This window comes from Piliocolobus tephrosceles, chromosome 12, assembly GCF_002776525.5.
Source record: "Piliocolobus tephrosceles isolate RC106 chromosome 12, ASM277652v3, whole genome shotgun sequence".
Taxonomy (NCBI): domain Eukaryota; kingdom Metazoa; phylum Chordata; class Mammalia; order Primates; family Cercopithecidae; genus Piliocolobus; species Piliocolobus tephrosceles.
Genome location: NC_045445.1, coordinates 42,861,653 through 42,880,046, shown reverse-complemented (window position 1 = coordinate 42,880,046; position 18,394 = coordinate 42,861,653). Strand labels below are relative to the sequence as shown.

General features: G+C 36.7%; 1 protein-coding gene across 1 annotated transcript in view; it reads left to right on the top strand.

Annotated features, from left to right (window-relative positions):
- The window catches only part of PAK3 (p21 (RAC1) activated kinase 3), a 104,536-nt gene that overhangs the window by 42,683 nt on the left and 43,459 nt on the right, over positions 1–18,394 (top strand). Inside the window, exons 6-8 of the mRNA XM_023203103.1 lie at positions 2,819–2,950; positions 3,469–3,634; positions 12,989–13,052. Of these exons, the coding sequence (XP_023058871.1) occupies positions 2,819–2,950; positions 3,469–3,634; positions 12,989–13,052 (362 nt within the window). The remainder of the gene's footprint in view (positions 1–2,818; positions 2,951–3,468; positions 3,635–12,988; positions 13,053–18,394) is intronic.

Below are 18,394 nucleotides of genomic sequence, written 5' to 3'. Positions count from 1 at the left end.
CAACCAACCAATATGGCAGGATAGTGTTTGGTCCAAAGTAAACAGAAATATCTGTCTTTTTCTTTTCCCACAAACCTTCAGGTTTTCTAATAGTCCCTTAAGTCTATCCTTGGAGATGGGGAATGGCTTCCATTGGAAATTAGCTGTGAAGATAGTAATGAATGTTAACAGTCAGTGAAATCTTGCAGGTGGATCTTATCTAGTGAAGTATTAAGACTTGAAATGTGTAAGCTTGCCCCTTGCCCAGCAGGCATTGACTGGTCTTTGTACCAGTTTAAGGTTTGGACCAAGAAGACTAGACCTTGAATCATTCTTTTTGCCTCTAGGGCTGTTTTTAGAGCCTAATAGACTGTATATACTCTCACTTGTAGAGGTCACATCATGCATTGCTTTAAACATATTAAAGGGCCCCCATACTTCACTTTATATTTTTGCTATAAATTTTTGAAATTATTTTTGAAATATTAATTTTGAAATTATTTACTTACAAGTAACTTTTAAAATGTATGATTAGGTATAATTTCTTGTTAAATCATTGTAAATATTCAAGAATTATTGCTAAATATGAAAATCTAACCTACAATTTATATTTAATATAATGAAATTTCTATAAATGCTAGACATAAGAGACTAGTTAAGGTGGCATATTGTTATACTCAACAGACATTTAATTAGACATTAATAATTATGACTTCATAGTTTTCTTCTGGCTTTTTGGAGCTGATGATTTATTTCTGATGGCAAACACTTTCATAGGCCCACGTAAAACTTATCAACCCTGGGCAAGGTTCATATTGCCTAATGGATAAAATAGCACCATTTGCCATATAAAAAAGTACTCAGCTTCCACCCTTCTACAAAGAAACAGTGATTAAGTACATTCCTGAACCCAGCTGGTATAAGATAGGGCAAAACTTTCTGGAACATAATATCAAAGCAAATTTCAATAACCCAAAGCCCATTTCTCCCTGTGCCCACTGAAGTCTCCTGAAGAATTAGTGTTTTGCAAGAAGAAAGTGATTTTTTAAAAACCTGGAAACTTAATGTCTTTAACAGATGTTGCTATCCACATAACTATACAATGTAATAACCCAGTTGTTATGGCTAAATTAAGAATCAATATAGGTGCATAAACAAGAAAACCAATGTTCAGTAAACATACAAACTTCAATCTATAAACCACTTAGCATCTATATCAGGGCAATAAAATATTCTTTCAAATGCTTGTTTATAAATTCTAGGTTGTCTTTCTTCTCACAATTGATAAGTCTTTCTGGCTCCTTTCAGATGTATGATTACACCTTATTACTTCACCATATGTTTATACATGATTGTAGAAAAGACATACTGAGTTTTTAATCATGATTGAGGTCCTTTGATGTAATGGTCTATTAACAGGCTGCCTATTACTGCCTTAGGAGCTTTGTCCTCAAAGAATGAAAATTCATTGTCAGATTATGTTAGGCCAGTGTACCCAGTGGCATAAACAAAAACGAAATAAATACACAAAAACAAACCAAAAACAAACAAAAAACACCCATAATAGCGCTGTCCAACAGAAATATAAACTATATTCATAACTTTAAATTTTCTAGTAACCACATATTAAAAAGTAAAAAATAGGTGAAATAAATTGTAATAATATATTTATTAAGACAATATATTCAAAATATCAGCATTTCAACATATAATCAATATAAGAAATATTAATTTAACATTTTACAATTTTTTGATATTAAGTATACAATATCTGGGATGTAATTTACACTTGAAACACATCTCAATTCAGGCTGGCCACATTTTAAGTGTTCTGTAGCCTTATGTGGCTAGTTGCTATGTGGCCATATTAAACAGTGCAGACCTGAGCCATAGTTCATGGTTTTTAAACTTGAGCATGCATTAGGATCACCTGGAAGGCTTGTTATAACACAGATCACTGGGCTCCACTTCCAGAGTTTTGATTCATAGGTTTGGATGGAGCCTGAAAATTTGCATTTCTAACAAGTTCCTTAATGGTGCTAATGATGCTGATCCGGGAACCATGCTTTGAGAACCATGGCCATAGGTCTTTCAAAATCAAACTTTGGAACCATTTTACCACTGTATTAACATGAATGATCAAGAACTGTCCCTAGGGATTGTCGCTATTGTACCACAATACTGTCGTATTATTGCAGTTTATAAAACATGGAAAATCTCCATTTAACTCATGGTTAATATTGAGCAATTATTCATGTGGATGAGTATTCTTTAGATCTTCATGTCTATTACTCTCTGAGTGCTTCTTTCCAGGAGGCTGGACAGGGAAGAGACATTTATTGGCTTGCTTGTTCTTAGAGAGTATTTACAGAGCTATATTAATACAATATACATATGCATGCTCTGATCCTTAGGTAGAAAATAGTTCTTTTCAAGTGGACAAACTGTCAATCAGTAAATTGATAATCTTCCTAGTATAGATTCAAGGTTCTAAGAGCAATTAGTTTGATTTTTAATGTATTTAAAAAAACATTGAACTTTAAAATATTAAGTGAATAATAGTCCACTGTTTTTCAGCTCAATGAGAATTTTTTTAAAAAAATACACTTCATGGTTGTTTAAGCCATGACATGAATTTATCTCTGAATAAGTTCAGAGATTATATTCAGGTGAGCAAGTCCTGGCCACCAAATTGTTGATGATTCTGATCATTTGTGAAAGATGTAGTTTCCCCCTATCCCTACATGCTTAAATATTTTCATTTCCTTTGTTTCATTTCTGAAGAAAAACAAAACAAAGGAGTTAATACCTGATCTATAAACTTTGTTTTTGTCACAAGAGTACAAAAACAGCATCTGAGCCTCCATTGGCCCCTCCTGTGTCTGAAGAAGAAGATGAAGAGGAGGAAGAAGAAGAAGATGACAATGAGCCACCACCAGTTATCGCACCAAGACCAGAGCATACAAAATCAGTAAGTCACAAAGGACTATTTCCAAATGATTCAAAAGATGCCCTTTGGAATAGTCATAGAGTTAGAATATAGTTAATCTACTGCTACCTATTAAGCATCTTTTATGTTCCAAGAGCTAGAGTATAAAATATGACCAAGGTTTTGAGGATGCTGTTTGAGGATACAAGATTAGCACATTAAACAATTAGAGAATAATACCAAACAATACATAACTGCTAAGTAATAAAAATGTTGGAGAAGTTAAGATAAGGAAGGAAATCCATGTGAACCAGGTAGGAAGAATTATGTAAACAGAGGTCCTCAGACCACAATTAGCAAGGCATGTATAGGGACATCCAAAGTCTAGCTCCCATGATCTTTCAATGGTGTTGTACTTTCAGCTACTCAAAGTCCTTTTTTTTTTCTGGTTTTTAAGAAAATACCACTTGTCTTTAAAAATTCATTGATATTACAATACATTGACTCCACACTCTTTCCTTGGCCTGCTGTTTTAATTGCAGAACTTTCTGTTTTTTTAGATCTACACTCGTTCTGTGGTTGAATCCATTGCTTCACCAGCAGCACCAAATAAAGAGGTCACACCACCCTCTGCTGAAAATGCCAATTCCAGTACTTTGTATAGGAACACAGATCGGCAAAGAAAAAAATCCAAGATGACAGATGAGGAGATCTTAGAGAAGCTAAGTGAGTACTTTTTGCCATGATTACTTTCTTCATGGGAGTGTTTCTCATAAGCCATTTAAAATGGGAATTGATCCTTTGAAAGTTTTAATGTGCTTATATGAACTCCAGACTTCCCAAAATCATGAGATGAAAAATTTGGGACTCACTGCATATGCCAGAACACTTTCTCCCTTCCACTCCTAATTTGACAGGAACTGAATATTTTTACTTGAAGGAATCAATTGAGGTGAAAATTGATAAGACAAATTAAGTAGCAAGTTTTAATATTACATCTTCAAAAGAGACAGAATAGTCTGATAAAATATGTTATGATCATAACCCAAGGGCCCTCAACTAATCAGTGATGATAGATATGTTAACCTCAAAGCCCAACACAGTCAATCAAAACTTGTAACAACAAATAATATAGCTTTTTCCCTTAATTCAGAAGCATTTCTATGTGGCAGGAGAGACAGAACTAGCAAATGCTAGTAGCTTCCTTCCACAATGTCATTAGTGTGTACATACTTGTGTGTACACACTTGTTGCCCCAGTTTTAGAAAACACTTACCTTCTAGTTACTTTTCTGGGTCAAGAAGATAAAAAAAAAATGGATTATCTGCTGAAAAGTCAAAGGTTTGTAAAGCATATTCATTAAACATACTGTAAAAGCATCTAACAAATTGCTAGATACCAGCAATAAGTGCCCTCCCCCTCCAACCCCAGTTTGACTAACTCCTACTCATCCTTCAAAACTCAGCTCAAAAGTTGCCTCCTCAGAAAAATGTTGCTTGTCTCTCCCAGTCCAAGTTAAGGGCATCTCTTCCTTACCACTTTTATTGGAGCAAATATCAAACCATGTTAGTCTGACTTCTTCACTACACTGTGAGATTCTTAAGAGCAGGGACTGTGCCCTTTTTTCCCTACATGTCCAACTCCTAGTTCATGCCTATTACGTAAAGGCATACGGCAAATGCTTGTTGAGTGAATGAATGAAAAAAATAAGTAAACAAATACATCTTTACTGAGTTCCTACTTGTCTGTTCTATACAAGAAACTTTGGAGGACACAACAGAATGAAACTTTCCTGTCATCAAGAAATTTAATCTTTTTTGGAAAATATGATTTACTAGTATGATACAATTACAGCATAAGAGAATCTTGTTTCATGTATATTTTTATTTAAAAGACCTCAGAAAAGGAAGAGAGTAATTCCCACTATAGGCCACAGGGAGGCTCTGCAGAGGTGGTGGTAGGATGATTTTGCCCTCCCAAGGACATTTAGCAATGTCTGAAGACTGTTTTTATTGTCCTGATTCAGAGATTGCTAGTAGCATCTAATGGGTAGAGGCCGAGGATGCTTCTAAACATCCTACGGTGCATAGGACAGCTACCCTCCATCCACCTTACAGTAAAGTATTATTCAGTCCAAAATGTCAACAGTACTGAGATTGAGGCATTTGAGTTAGATGCATTTGGAAAGGCAAAGGTCGGAGTTGCAGCTGTCAGTGAGCACTCAGAACTACAATTGCTAGATTTTTGCTGACTTTACTATTTATGATTAAATATGCCACTAGCACTGATACTAACCATTTGCTGTAATAACAGCAGTAGTAATTCTCATTTATTGGGCACCTTCTGGGTGGGCCACTTTACATACATTATCATAGTTTCACAGTAGTTCCTTTCAGCTGATCCTAATACCCTCATTTTACAGATCAGTGAATGAAAGTAAGCTTTAAAAAGCTTAACTGACCAAGTCACCAAACTAATGTGTGGCGCAGCCAAAGTTTGAACTGAGACCTGTTTACCTTCAAAGCTTACACCTTTTCCATTACTTAACTACTTTGCTTCTGCATATCCCAACTGTCTATTTTTGTAAAAAGGAAGAACGAAATGAAAGAATTGCCTGGAATAATTTAAGTTCAATTATTCAGACAATTGCCACAATGTTTTTCTTTATTTTGCATATGTAGACATGACCTATGTGATTATATCAGATTTTAAAAATCCAACAGCCTTGCTTTAATAAAATGACTGTTATTTGGTATCTGTTTCAAATCTCAATGGATGTATTACAACAAAAATGCTTGTATAGTTTTGTTAAGTTAGTTGACAGAGAAACAAGCATTATTTTCTTGGACCAAAATCTTGTTTTGCTTGTAAACTCTAATCGTGCTAGAGCTGTGTCCTTATTATTTGTTGTTTATTCTGCTCTACACTGAGCAACTTGGTGAAGAAGGGGAAGCCAATTTGATTACAGTTTAATTAAGAATTAGGTGGGTTTTTTTTTCTCTACTGGACTTCATGCTTGGGCATAGAGATAGTCATTTTCCCTCTAGCCAGCAGGCCACCTGTGACTGCCAACCTTACATTGAATTTGTAGATTTTGTCAGAGTGAACCTGCTGAGAAATGGAGCAGTGTTTCTCATGAAGAAGATCCAGTGAACTATACTCTAAAGTCCACAAAGTCAGACTTTCCTGCTCCACCATTACCCTCTCTGTGCCTTCTCTTTGCCATTAAACCTTTGTCTAAGGATAACTTCAGACAAGTGACTTAACTCCTCTGAGCCTCAATTTTTAACCTGTGAAATGGAGATAAGAATCATAACTACATGTTTACAAAATTACATTTTTGTAAGAGATAAGGTCTGGCTCTGTTATCCAGGCTGGAGTACACTGGCACAATCATAGCTCACTGCAACCTTGACCTTGTGGGCTCAAACAATCCACCTCAGCCTCCCAGGTAGCTATAATTTTAAGTATACGCCACCATGCCTGGCTATTTTTTTTTTATTTTTTGTACATATGGGGTCTTGCTGTGTTGCCCAGGCTGGTCTTGAACTCCTGAGCTCAAGTAGTCCTTCTGCCTCAGCTTCCCAATGTGCTGAGATTACAGGCAGGAGCCACCAAGCCTAGCCCATTACTACATTTCAAGACTCTGTCTATAGGATGCATTTTAAGGAGCTCATCCTTGGTTAAGAGGTCAGATATTGGAGTCAGAAGGATCTACATTTAAATCACAGAACCATTGCTATTAGCTGTGTCACTTAGGGCCAGTTATTTAAATTTTCTGGACCTCCATTTTCTCATCTAAAAAGTGGGGATAATGATAATATAAAAACCTCAGCAACAGTACCAGGCACATCATAGGGGCTCAATAAGTGGTAATTATTACTACATAAGTATAAAGCCTTAATAATATAATACAATGGGTCAAGCTTTGAAATAAGTCATCACTGGGTTTGAGTCTTAGACTTATACTAGCTGTATGTCCTTAGTCAAGTCACTTAACATCTCCGAACATCATTTTCTTCATCTGAAAGATGGAGATAATAATTGTACATACATAATAGGGGTTGTATGAGGACTAAATGAGTTAAAGTACATAAGACATCTAGCACAATAAACAGTAGTATAAAATTGTTATTATGCTATTTTTAGAGTGAGAGCAATCATATTTTTCAGCATAAAAATGGGGTTATGGGGTCTTACAGTGTGACAGAATGATTGAAACCAGGAATAATCCCAGATGTATGATTACTGTACAGAAGCCATCAAGTATCTTGGACTCAAGGGCCCCATTGGAGCTTGGGGAAAAAGTAGAGCAGCCTGTGCTGAGAGGTAAAAAGAGAGGAAAAAGGGAAACAGGGAAGTAGAAAGATGGTCAATATCCCATACCAGAGTGGACCTCATAAGCATGATGAAGAGTAGATGGCAGCCTCTACTAAATCATCCTCACCTTCAGGGTCAGGGGTCCGGTTACTAAGAGGTGGGCAGCCCAGACCACAGAGCTATTCTTCATCTTCCATGCAGATACTGATTGTGGTGGCCAGACCAAGAATCATTATTGGCTGAAATGAACAGGTCATCTTTCGGTTTTACACAGACAAATAGCCTGGGTCTGGCTTGTTCATTGTGGTCTGTCCCGATCTGTTGAAAAATAAAGAAACAAGAACAGAAAACCAAACACTGCATGTTCTCACTCATAAGTGGGAGTTGAGCAATGAGAACACATGGATACAGGGAGGGGAACATCACACACTGGGATCGGGGTATGGGGAGCTAGGGGAGGGATAGCATTAGGAGAAATACCTAATATAGATGACGAGTTGATGGGTGCAGCAAACCACCATAGCACGTGTATACTTACATAACAAAACTGCACGTTCTGCACATGTACCCCAAAACTTAAATTATAATAAAAAAGGAAATGCCCACATTTTAGTGACAAATTTCAAAAGCCATTGACTGTCAGTAAAGTTGTGTAATACAGGAAATTTGTCTTCAACCTCCTTCCTCTGGGCCCCACAATCACTGACTCCTTGCCTCGCGCCTCCCTCAGTATTCCCCACTCAAAGCCTTTTTCCTAATTCACCCTCATATAGAACTGATATCAGTTTAGATAATTATTTTACTTTTTCTCAGAAATCAAAATCTTCATCATGCTAAAAGGATAATCTTTTAATGGTGGGAGTTCACCTTAGTCAGAAAATATATTGATGGGCTTTTCTGTCACTGAGCTCATATCATAAATGCTATTTTCAAATATAAGTATTTAGTGTTCTTAAAACCTGTACTTTAAAATGAATAGTTTCTTTCTTATTTAGGAAGTTCTGGTAGGAAATTGTTCTGGTATTGCTTTTTTTTCTTTTGATTTTGATTTGCTGATTTTAAAAAACTTTCTCCCTATTGTGTCACAGTGTTTTTTCTCTATCATAATTTACAAAAGCAAATTATAATAACTAATGGAAAAGATCTCTTTAAAAGCTTGTTTTGTGATTGAGAATGGTAAACCAGGCCTCTAGTATACTTACCTGACATCAGTAGATGGCAGCACACACTCTGCTGTGAAGGGCAATGGGTGTGGAGACACCATTTTATTTGAATAGTAGTTAAGTTCAGAAGCGGAATCTCATCAAAATGGTTGTCTTTTGGTAATCCTCGTGAAAGGATTTATTTCCAGTTTTTTTTTCCCCTGCATAACATGGAAATAAAGGTTGAATAATTTATTACCATAAAGCCACATTAACTGAACCCCACCAATTGGAATAGGTCATAATTCAGAAAGTGACTTGAGCTGAAGCTTATTTGCTTTTTCTATATGGAAAAAAGTTTGCTTAGCAACTTAATAGTAAAACTTTTAGAAGACTATAAATTGCTTAATAAAATTATGGCTTCAAGTGACTTTAAAATCATTTCATTAAAATAAAAAAGTCCAGGCCCTTGCCCATTAATAGCTAATTTGAATAAGGATGGCTCTCAGTTATATAGAAACCTGTTAGACAAGTTGAAAAATAAAAGGCCAACTCAGAAATTGCTAAATTGGTGGCATTCTATAGATATAGCTCAAGTAAAATATATTCTCCAACCCTTGCCTTAACCCATGGAGCATTTACAAACAGAAATAACTAATTGTATTTTACTGTAATTTGGAAAATATTCATTGAGTATTCAATATATTCTACACATGGCATTGTATGAGGAGGCACTGAAGATACAGAGATAAATAAGACATGGCTCCTTGTCCTTAAGACATAGTCTAAAAGGCGATATTAAATACCATGCACACACAAAGGAACCTATGCAGATGACTGCTTAGTGCAGAGAGTAATTCAGCACAAGTGTTACATTGTGACCAAGACCTTAAGTGAACCAGGAAGAACTGTGGAATTCCTATCATGTATATCAGGTACATTTCTAGCCATAGATACAACATTGAATGGATGCCAGATGATTATGGAACCCTTCAGTTCTAATTTTTGCAAGTCAACGTTCCAAATAGATAGATATAGACATCTAATATATTAAGTACAGAGAGAGAGAGAGCAAGGGCCAGAGAGAGAGAGAAGATACAGTAGTAGCACAGAAAAGTGAAGCTGTTAATTATTCAAAGGGATCAGAGAAAGCTTTCTAGAAGAGGCAACATCTAAACAAAGTTTTGAAGCATGACTGGGAACTTGCCACAGAGAAAATATGGGAAGGACATTTCAGGCAGCGAATGGCATGTAAAGAAGACTTGAAGGCATATGTCTGGGAACTCTGACTTATTCGGTGTTACTTGAATAAAGAATTGGTGGTATATGATGACACTGGCGTTGTAGGAGAGGAAACTGAACTTTTAAGCAGGAGCTGATGGTGAGCTACCATTAGTTTGTTATGCTCAGAGCATAAAGTTCTAGTGAGGAAGTGGTAAATGATGAGAAGAGAATGAAGCAGGAGCCACATTAGGAACCTTGCATTGCCAAGGAGTTTTGGCTTTCATCTGTAGGTGTTAGGGAGCTATCAAGTAATCCTGAACCAGAGAATCACATCATCAGGTCTGCACTTAGAGGATCCTGATAGAGATGTAGAGCCTTGACTAGAGGGGGCAGCAGCTAGACTAGGAGTCTAGCTAGGAGGCTGTTGGAATAACCCAGGGAAAAGATAATGAGAGCCCAACTAAAGCAGTAGTAATGAGGAAGGAACACATTCAAAAGATGTCTAGGAGGTAACAAGATATAGGCCCTTGGTGGACAACTACATGTGATAAGTGATAGTAAGAGACAAAGTAAGAGTCAATGATGACTCGCAGATTTCTAACTCAGGCTACTGAGTAGATGGACTGACAGTACTACTGACTGATAGTGGAAATACAAAATAAAAAGTATTATAACAACCCATATATTAGCTAAGTGTTATTTAACTTAATTGAAAAGTGAACTTTCATTAAAAAAAAAAAAAAAAAAAAAAACCCCAACAACTTGTTGAGTAATCCATGCGTGAAATGTTTAACTGATTTTCTCAAGGTATGCTGTCTACTGTTAGGTCTAAATTAAGTTGTCTACCAGCCAGAGAATAGACTGTTGTATAAATTAGCATGAAGTATTATCTGTAGCATATAATTGAGCACTTAAATGTATATTTTCTTGTTCTTATTCATTTAATCAACAAATATTTGTTTAGTAGCAGCCATTGCTCTAGGCTCCAAAGTTACAGGGATGAAAAGACAAAGTTCCTGCCCTCGAGAAGCAGCATGTAAGTCTCAGTGAAATGATCAGAGAAGACTTCATAGAGGTGGATAATTTGAGATTTTATTTAAATGACAAGAATTCATGGGTTAGATAGGAAAGGAAAAGGGGGAGCACATTGAAAGACCTAAGCACTAGATAGTGATAGCATTACTAGGATATAAAGTAGTAAGGGGGGAGAAAAAGAATAATATAAAGCTAGACTGGTTAGATAGGAGCCAGATGATGCTGAATGGTGAAGGGCCCTCTCTGTTTAACTACAGAAATTGGATTTGATCTTGCAGTGGGCAGGAGCTTTTGAGGAATCATGAACAGTGGAGCAAAATCATTCTGATATAGAGTTTTATACATCTCAGTCTGTCCAGGACAGTCTCATTTTATGAATAATATGGTCACCCTTTTCCAAAGGTGTGCTGTAAGAGGAACTAGAGAAAGCAGAGTCTATAAGTAGGTTATGACTGGCACAATTGTTTGAATAAGAAGTATTGAAGGCCCGAACAATAACAGTGGTCATGGGCATACAGAGAAGAGTATGGATATGAGTGACAACTAGAAGATAGAATCTACAGATCTTCTCTTGATTAGTTCATATGTGAAAATCTTGTCTTACCAACCAACTGTACACTTATTTGTACTATGTGTTAGTAAGATATAACTCAAAGGTAATAATACTGACATGTTTGCTTCCAAAAAGAAAGGCGGGCCAGAGGCATCCAAATAAATGATGCCCTTCAAAGTAGTACCCTTGAGAAGCTGCACCCTTATTCCCACGATGGTTCTATAATCCCAAGTTTTTTCTGGACCTATTTGAACACTGCATTGAGGAGTCAATGCCCCTTCTGTGGTATTTATTCTGAGTGATAGCAAGTATTCATCCTCTGAGTGATGGATTGGATTTTTTTTGAAATAGCAAAACTAGTATTTTTAAAGAGCCAAATATGATCAATTAATAGTTTTCTTATGTAGCTTATAAACTTACTAAAAATATTTGGAGCAATCTATAGAAACAGAAAGTAGATTAGTGGTTGCCGAGGTATGTTTTGGCAAGCTGAGGGAGGATGGGGAGTAACTGCTAACAAGTAACAGGTACAAAGTTTCTTTCTGGAATAATGAAAAATTCTAAAATTAGATCATGATGACATTTACACAACTCAGTAAATATGTTAAAGACATTCAATTGCACACTCTAGGTCATTGAACTTTATGGTATGTAAATCATATGTCAGTAAATCTGTTCAAATCTTTGGAGCACTAACAGTGTCTTAGGTTCAGTAATGTATGTTTTGAAAATGCATGGGTCTCATTACTTTATGATCATACTTTGTTCTTCATTAGACTCATTTCCATCCCCACACCCTTAGCACTGTACTGGGTACGTAGTAAATACTCAATAGATATTTGTCCAGCAGAATTGGATATAGCATAGTGCTTAACTTCAATTCAGAGAGGATAGTGATTTTACTAAATAGTGTGGATAAGTTCTTAGATTGTTTTTTAGCGATTATACCAATTTATGTACCCAGCATCAGTGCACAAGGGTTCCAATTGCTCTACATCATTGATAACATTTGGTATTGACAACCTTTTCAATTTTAGCCATTCTGATCAGTCTGTAGTGTTAACTCATTCTGGTTTTAATGTGTATTTTCCGGAATATTTATGAGACTGAGCACATTTTTGTATTTTATAACTTCAACTTCTGTTATAGATTAAAGGGTACACATGCAGGTTTGTTACATGGGTAAATTGTGTGAGGCTGAGGCTTGGGACTCTAATGATGCCTACAGCCAGGCAGTGAGCATACTACCCAATAGGTAGTTCTTCAGCCCTTCTCCCATTCCTCCCCTGTCTAGTGATCCCCAGTGTTTATTGTTCCTATCTTTATACTCATGTATATTCATTGTTTAGCTCTTATAAGTGCCACTTTTAAGTGACAACATGCAGTATTTGGTTTTCTTTTCTTGCATTAGTTTGCTTAGGATCATGACCTCCAGCTCCATCCCTTTCTTAGATGGCTTTTATATCCTAATATATAGTATCATGAGAACTTTTTATAGATGTTGGGTTGTGACAAGTTTTGTTTTCCAAATATCAGTAATTTTGAATATAAGCAAAATGAGTTATTATTACTACTTTAATTACTATAAAATTATTTGTTATTTTAATAAGTAGAAAGTGTCATTTTATATAAATTATAGAAATCACATGGAAGTATTTGTCTAATGTTTTATTTGTCACTGACTCTGGCATCTTATTTTTCATTATTAAATTAAAAAACAGTCAATCAATTTCCATTTCTCTCTCTCTCTCTCTCTTTCTCTCTTCCACCTCCTCCTCTTTTCTTCTCTCCCCACCCGTCTCTTAGGAAGCATTGTGAGTGTTGGGGACCCAAAGAAAAAATACACAAGATTTGAAAAAATTGGTCAAGGGTAAGTGATTGTTATTTGAAATATAAAAAGATGAGTACAAGCAACATACATTAAAATTAAAATTCAGTAAGAGCTTGGGTTTCACATAAATTATGCTTCTCATTTCCTAGATTATATTTGTGTCTTGCATTCTCAGTATTGGCCTTTCAGGGGGAGGGCTGACTGTTCATTAACCTAGGAATACATCCTGCTGAAATCTTCATTATTGTTGGCCTGACAGTAAATTCTGTGGGGACATCTCGATCCTATGTAGTTAGAAGATACAAACAGATTTCTCTAGAAAAAGCAGTAGGGTTATGGAAACTTCTAGCTTACATAAAAACCCCCTTTATCGCAGTTCCCCCTACAGCTCCATGGATGGTATGATTAAGATCCTGTTTTATTGTCAAAATGTAGAGTGACAAAGTGAGGGTGGGGAATGTCCTTATGGAATGATCCAGAGGTAGGCAGAGTTGACTGAGTATGGAGGAAACAAACAATAATCCCTAAATGAGACCTAGTGCATCATTTTCACTTAGTATACTTGTTAAAGATAAAGATTCCCAGGCCCCACTGCCAAAGCTTTGATTTAGAAGTCTGGAGTGGGGTTCAGTGATCTGAACTTTGCAAAAGTTCCTCAGATAATCCTGATAATCAGCAAGACATGGGAACTATTGCATTAGATTATTCACTAAGGCTGAAGGCAGGAGTCACCAGTTCTGCAAGTCAGCTGTACTCATGCATGTCTCTCAGGCCTCAACGTGAAACTAGGCAGGTGGATCTGAGCAGGCAACAGCATTTGAAACAGGGAAAAGTTTTATTTAAAGGAAAATGGAATATTCTTAACGGACACCGTTAAATGAGGAGTGAGACGCATATTCAGGGACACCAACTACTGTATGTCAGAAACGAAGATGTCACCTCAGACTTTTCCTGGCTGAGGCAAGGGGCTGAAGACAAAGGTTACAGCCAATATGCTTGCAAAATTGTGCTAGCCCATCAGCCATTACAATCTCATTATTTTAGGGTAAGAGAAGGTAGAATTTCTTCAAGAACCACACTGCTTTTCCTGACATACTTAGGTTCAAAAAAGTATATATCATATATAAGCTTGACTGTTTTTCATGATTTTATATTTTCTTTGTTTTTCCCCCTAGCTTTTGTACTAAAGTTTCTTTTGAAATTGACAGTATATCTCAGGAAATAAGGGAAAGCATTCATTAGACATTTGGGCTAGAGAATAGGAGAGGCACTCGTGGAAACTGTGCCTGGCGGGAATCAAGATGAGAAGACCCTAAGGGAGACAAACTCAAGAAGAAATGCATGGCCAAGTTTATTCTTCCAGTCAAAACCATAATGACATTGTATTTGAACTTTCCAGGGGGCTAAAATGTATTCTCATTTGCTCACAAAAAAGAAGAGTTTTGTGGTCTCTAGAAGCTCCCTGTCACCGAATGGGTCAAATTAATATTTCTACTCATTCTAAAACAGTGATAAACAATAGAATTTACTGTGATGATAGAGATGTTCTATATCTGTGCTGTCTAATATGATAGCCACTGGCTGTGTGTGGCTATGGGGCACTTGGAATGTGGCTAGCGCACATAAGAAACTGAATTTGTGTGAACTCATTTATTTGTTTAGCAGATATTTCTTGAGCACTATGTTCTAGGCACTATGCTAGGTGCTAGAAAGACAGAGATGGGTAATGATGGTGTGGGCCCTCAAGGAACTTACAGTCTACACTGATAAGTGCTTGACAGAGGGATATAGGGTACCAGAAGAACCTTGAGGCAAGCTTACTCAATTCAACCAAGTGCAGAGCGGGGCCGGCTTCTAGAGCCATTTTCTCCCACCAGGAATTTTCCCTGCCTACTTCTGGTGGACTGGTTGTTTTACTTAGGTAAGAAAGCTATACCTTCCCAAGTTCATATACAAACCTCAACTCTCCTTCTTCATGCCTAAAGGGTAAATACCACCAGACAGATTGCAAAAAGACAGTACTATGTACTAAAGGGACTTAGAAAACAGAAGTTGGCTTTTAGATTTTATTTTCATCTGGTTGAGTCTCTGGTAGAGCTAACAATAGGAAGGGAAAGGATATTCAATCCACTTAGAAGTAGTACTCCAAATCATTGTTGTCCAGTATGGTGGCCAGTAACCACATTTGGCTATTGAGCACTTGAAATGTGGCTAGTCCAAAAGGAGATGTACTATTAAGTATAAAAGGCACACCTGATTTCAAAACCTTAGTATGGCCGGGCGCGGTGGCTCAAGCCTGTAATCCCAGCACTTTGGGAGGCCGAGACGGGTGGATCACGAAGTCAGGAGATCGAGACTATCCTGGCTAACACAGTGAAACCCCGTCTCTACTAACAAATACAAAACAACTAGCCGGGCGAGGTGGCCGGCGCCTGTGGTCCCAGCTACTCGGGAGGCTGAGGCAGGAGAATGGCGGGAACCCGGGAGGCGGAGCTTGCAGTGAGCTGAGATCCGGCCACTGCACTCCAGCCCGGGCGACAGAGCGAGACTCCGTCTCAAAAAAGAAAACAAAAAAACAAAAAAACAAAACCTTAGTATGAAAAAAGAATGTAAAATATCTCAATACATTTTTATTGATTACATGTTGAGATATTTTGCATACATTGGATTAAAGAAAATATATTATGAAAATTAATTTCACCTTTTAAAAACTTTTAAATATGTAGCTCTAAGAAATTTAAAATAGGGCTCATGGCTCATGGCTCATATTATATTTCTGTTAGGCAGTAATGCTCTAGTTGTAGCCTTAACTGGGAGTTGTTTATTTATTCGTAAAGTGTTTTTCCATGGTTGTTTTTTGGAGAGTGGGAGATGTTATAATTTTGTCTTGATTGTTCCAACTAAAAGCCAACTGAGCCAAAAATAGCATTAAATTTTAAAAGGAAAAAGTACAAGATGGTTTCAGATATCTCCCAGATACTAGGTGATGAAACAAGACTAATTTTGCCAAGAACAAAGATCAGGCCACCAAGCAACTTTGTATAACAAAAGATTTCCTCTCTTGGCTATTATTTATGCCTGTGACTTTTAAAGATGAAAAGGAAAGTTCTCTATCTCTGAGTCTCTTTGTACAGTCTTCATAATATAAAATGAAAAATCGAAGCATAAATCCTGCTTGCCACTGCAGAAAGGTCTATTTTAAATTCCCAGCAAGTTCATCATTTTAAAGAATGATAAAGTAGCAGATAGTTCACTCATAGGCCCAACACAACTTTTTAATATGTCCTTAGAGGGTATGGAGTCTATTGTATTTCTACTTTTGTCTTCTTTAGTGTTTAGCACAGTGCTTTTGCACTTAGTAGGCCCTCAAAAACAATTTTGTGCAGTTATGATCAACAGCTAGATTCACTTTGGCCAGATTCAAAGAACTGCAAAGCTGTCTGCCAACTTTATCTCTGTGGGCCTGTTTTTGTCCCAATAAATATTTGTTGAGCTAATGAAAATTGTTTGTCTTTCTACCACATCTTCTCTCTCGTAAGTGGGAGTTGAACGATGAGAACATATGGACACGGAGGGGAACAACACACACCGGGGCTGGAAAGGGGATGGGGGACGAGGGGAGTGAGAGCCTTAGGGTGAATAGCTAATGCATGCGGGTCTTAAAACCTAGATGTTGAGTTCATAGGTGCAGCAAACCACCATGGCACACGTATACCTATGTAATAAACCTACACGTTCTGCACTTGTATCCCGGAACTTAAAGTAAAATTTGAAAAAGAAAAAAGAAAATGTTTGTCTTTCTAGCTATCCCTTTCCTCTGTCCTCTGTATTTACGTGTGTATATACATGCCTATCTTGCTCCTCCTGTGTCTGTCTGTCTTTCCCTGTTTTTCCTCAGTGTGTCTTCATATTTTTGTCTTTCACAATGACTTGGTCGGCCTCACCACATCTGATTCCTTTATTCTCTGGGTATTTGTGTGTGCTGCATATCTGTCTTCTTCAAGCATGTTGGCTTCACATTCTACTGCCCATTTTTATACACACCCCACAACCCAAATGGTCATAATGTAAAATCAAGATGTATTTAAGATATAATCTACTGGCTTAAATCTGTTTACTATGATTTTATCATTTATTTAATTTGCTAATTTTATTTTTTTGATCTTAATAGGTTGTTTTCCCTCAGTTGACAAAAAGTTGACTTTTTTCTTTCTGGAACAACAACAACAAAAAAAAACACCTCCCACTTATATTAATTTTCTTTTTACTTAAATGACTTTCAACTGATTTTGTTTTCATTAATTACTGGCCTAAGTTATATAAACTAGTCTCTACTCTCAATGTATAGAGTTTTTTTTTAAATTAAATCTGTATTTTTAATTGTTTTTGCCTTACCTATCATTATAGTGACATTCAAAATTGTTGTCAATAATCATTTGGTGTTAGGGATAATCAGCCCCAGTATCCTATTCTCAATTTCAGAGAGCACAACAGTTCACTCACTCTCAGGAGCTGGATGTGAGAAGAGTCTCTCCATTAATCACCCTCATTTACTTGGAAAACTAAATTTTTCTCCAGCATGGGTTTCTGCCATCCCAGCATTCAGGCCTGGGGCCAGAGAATTGGGCTCCATCTTCCATAAATCAAGTTCAGAATCACATGTCTAATCATTTGAGGCCATAGCTGTGAGTTGAAGGCTAAAAATGACATTGTTTCACTGGGTTTGCTGTGAAAAGTGTTCTATAATTGGCCACCAAATCCAGACATTTTGAGCAAATTTATGCAAAGTTAAAAAATAAGGAAAGAAAAAAAAGTCAGGTACCCCAAAATTATCATTAACTCAACAACATGAGTTTGTCAGAAATATATCTGGTGCGGACTTGAAAATCTTTACTTTCTAGAATAGTTATATAAAATCACTTGTTTAATAAATGAGGTAGAATGAGACAACAAAATCAAATATTTATTTCAGTCAACGGCTATCATTGGCAACCCTGTGTAATTCCTGAATAAGCAATAGCTATGTAACAGAGGGCTGAATTTACAACGTTGACAGCTGTCCTCACAGATTTCTCATTAATGTATTTGAATTCAGGTTAGGGTCTTTCCTTAAATGAGAATGCACTGAAAAACAGGCCTTTTTTCTCTTTCAGGTTCATATTGTCTTTTCTCTTCAACATTATAATAGAAAAATATTTTTGAGGAAGCAGCTCAGAGGATCTGATTTAACATGTATCTTTTTAACATCAGTGAACTTTTAATGAGTGCCTACTATGTGTAATGTAGAGTGGCAGTTAAGAATCAGGTTCTGGGAGTTCACAGTGACCTCTATACTTGTGGTCCCACTGAATATTTGACAGGGAGAAAAGAAGAGTTGTATC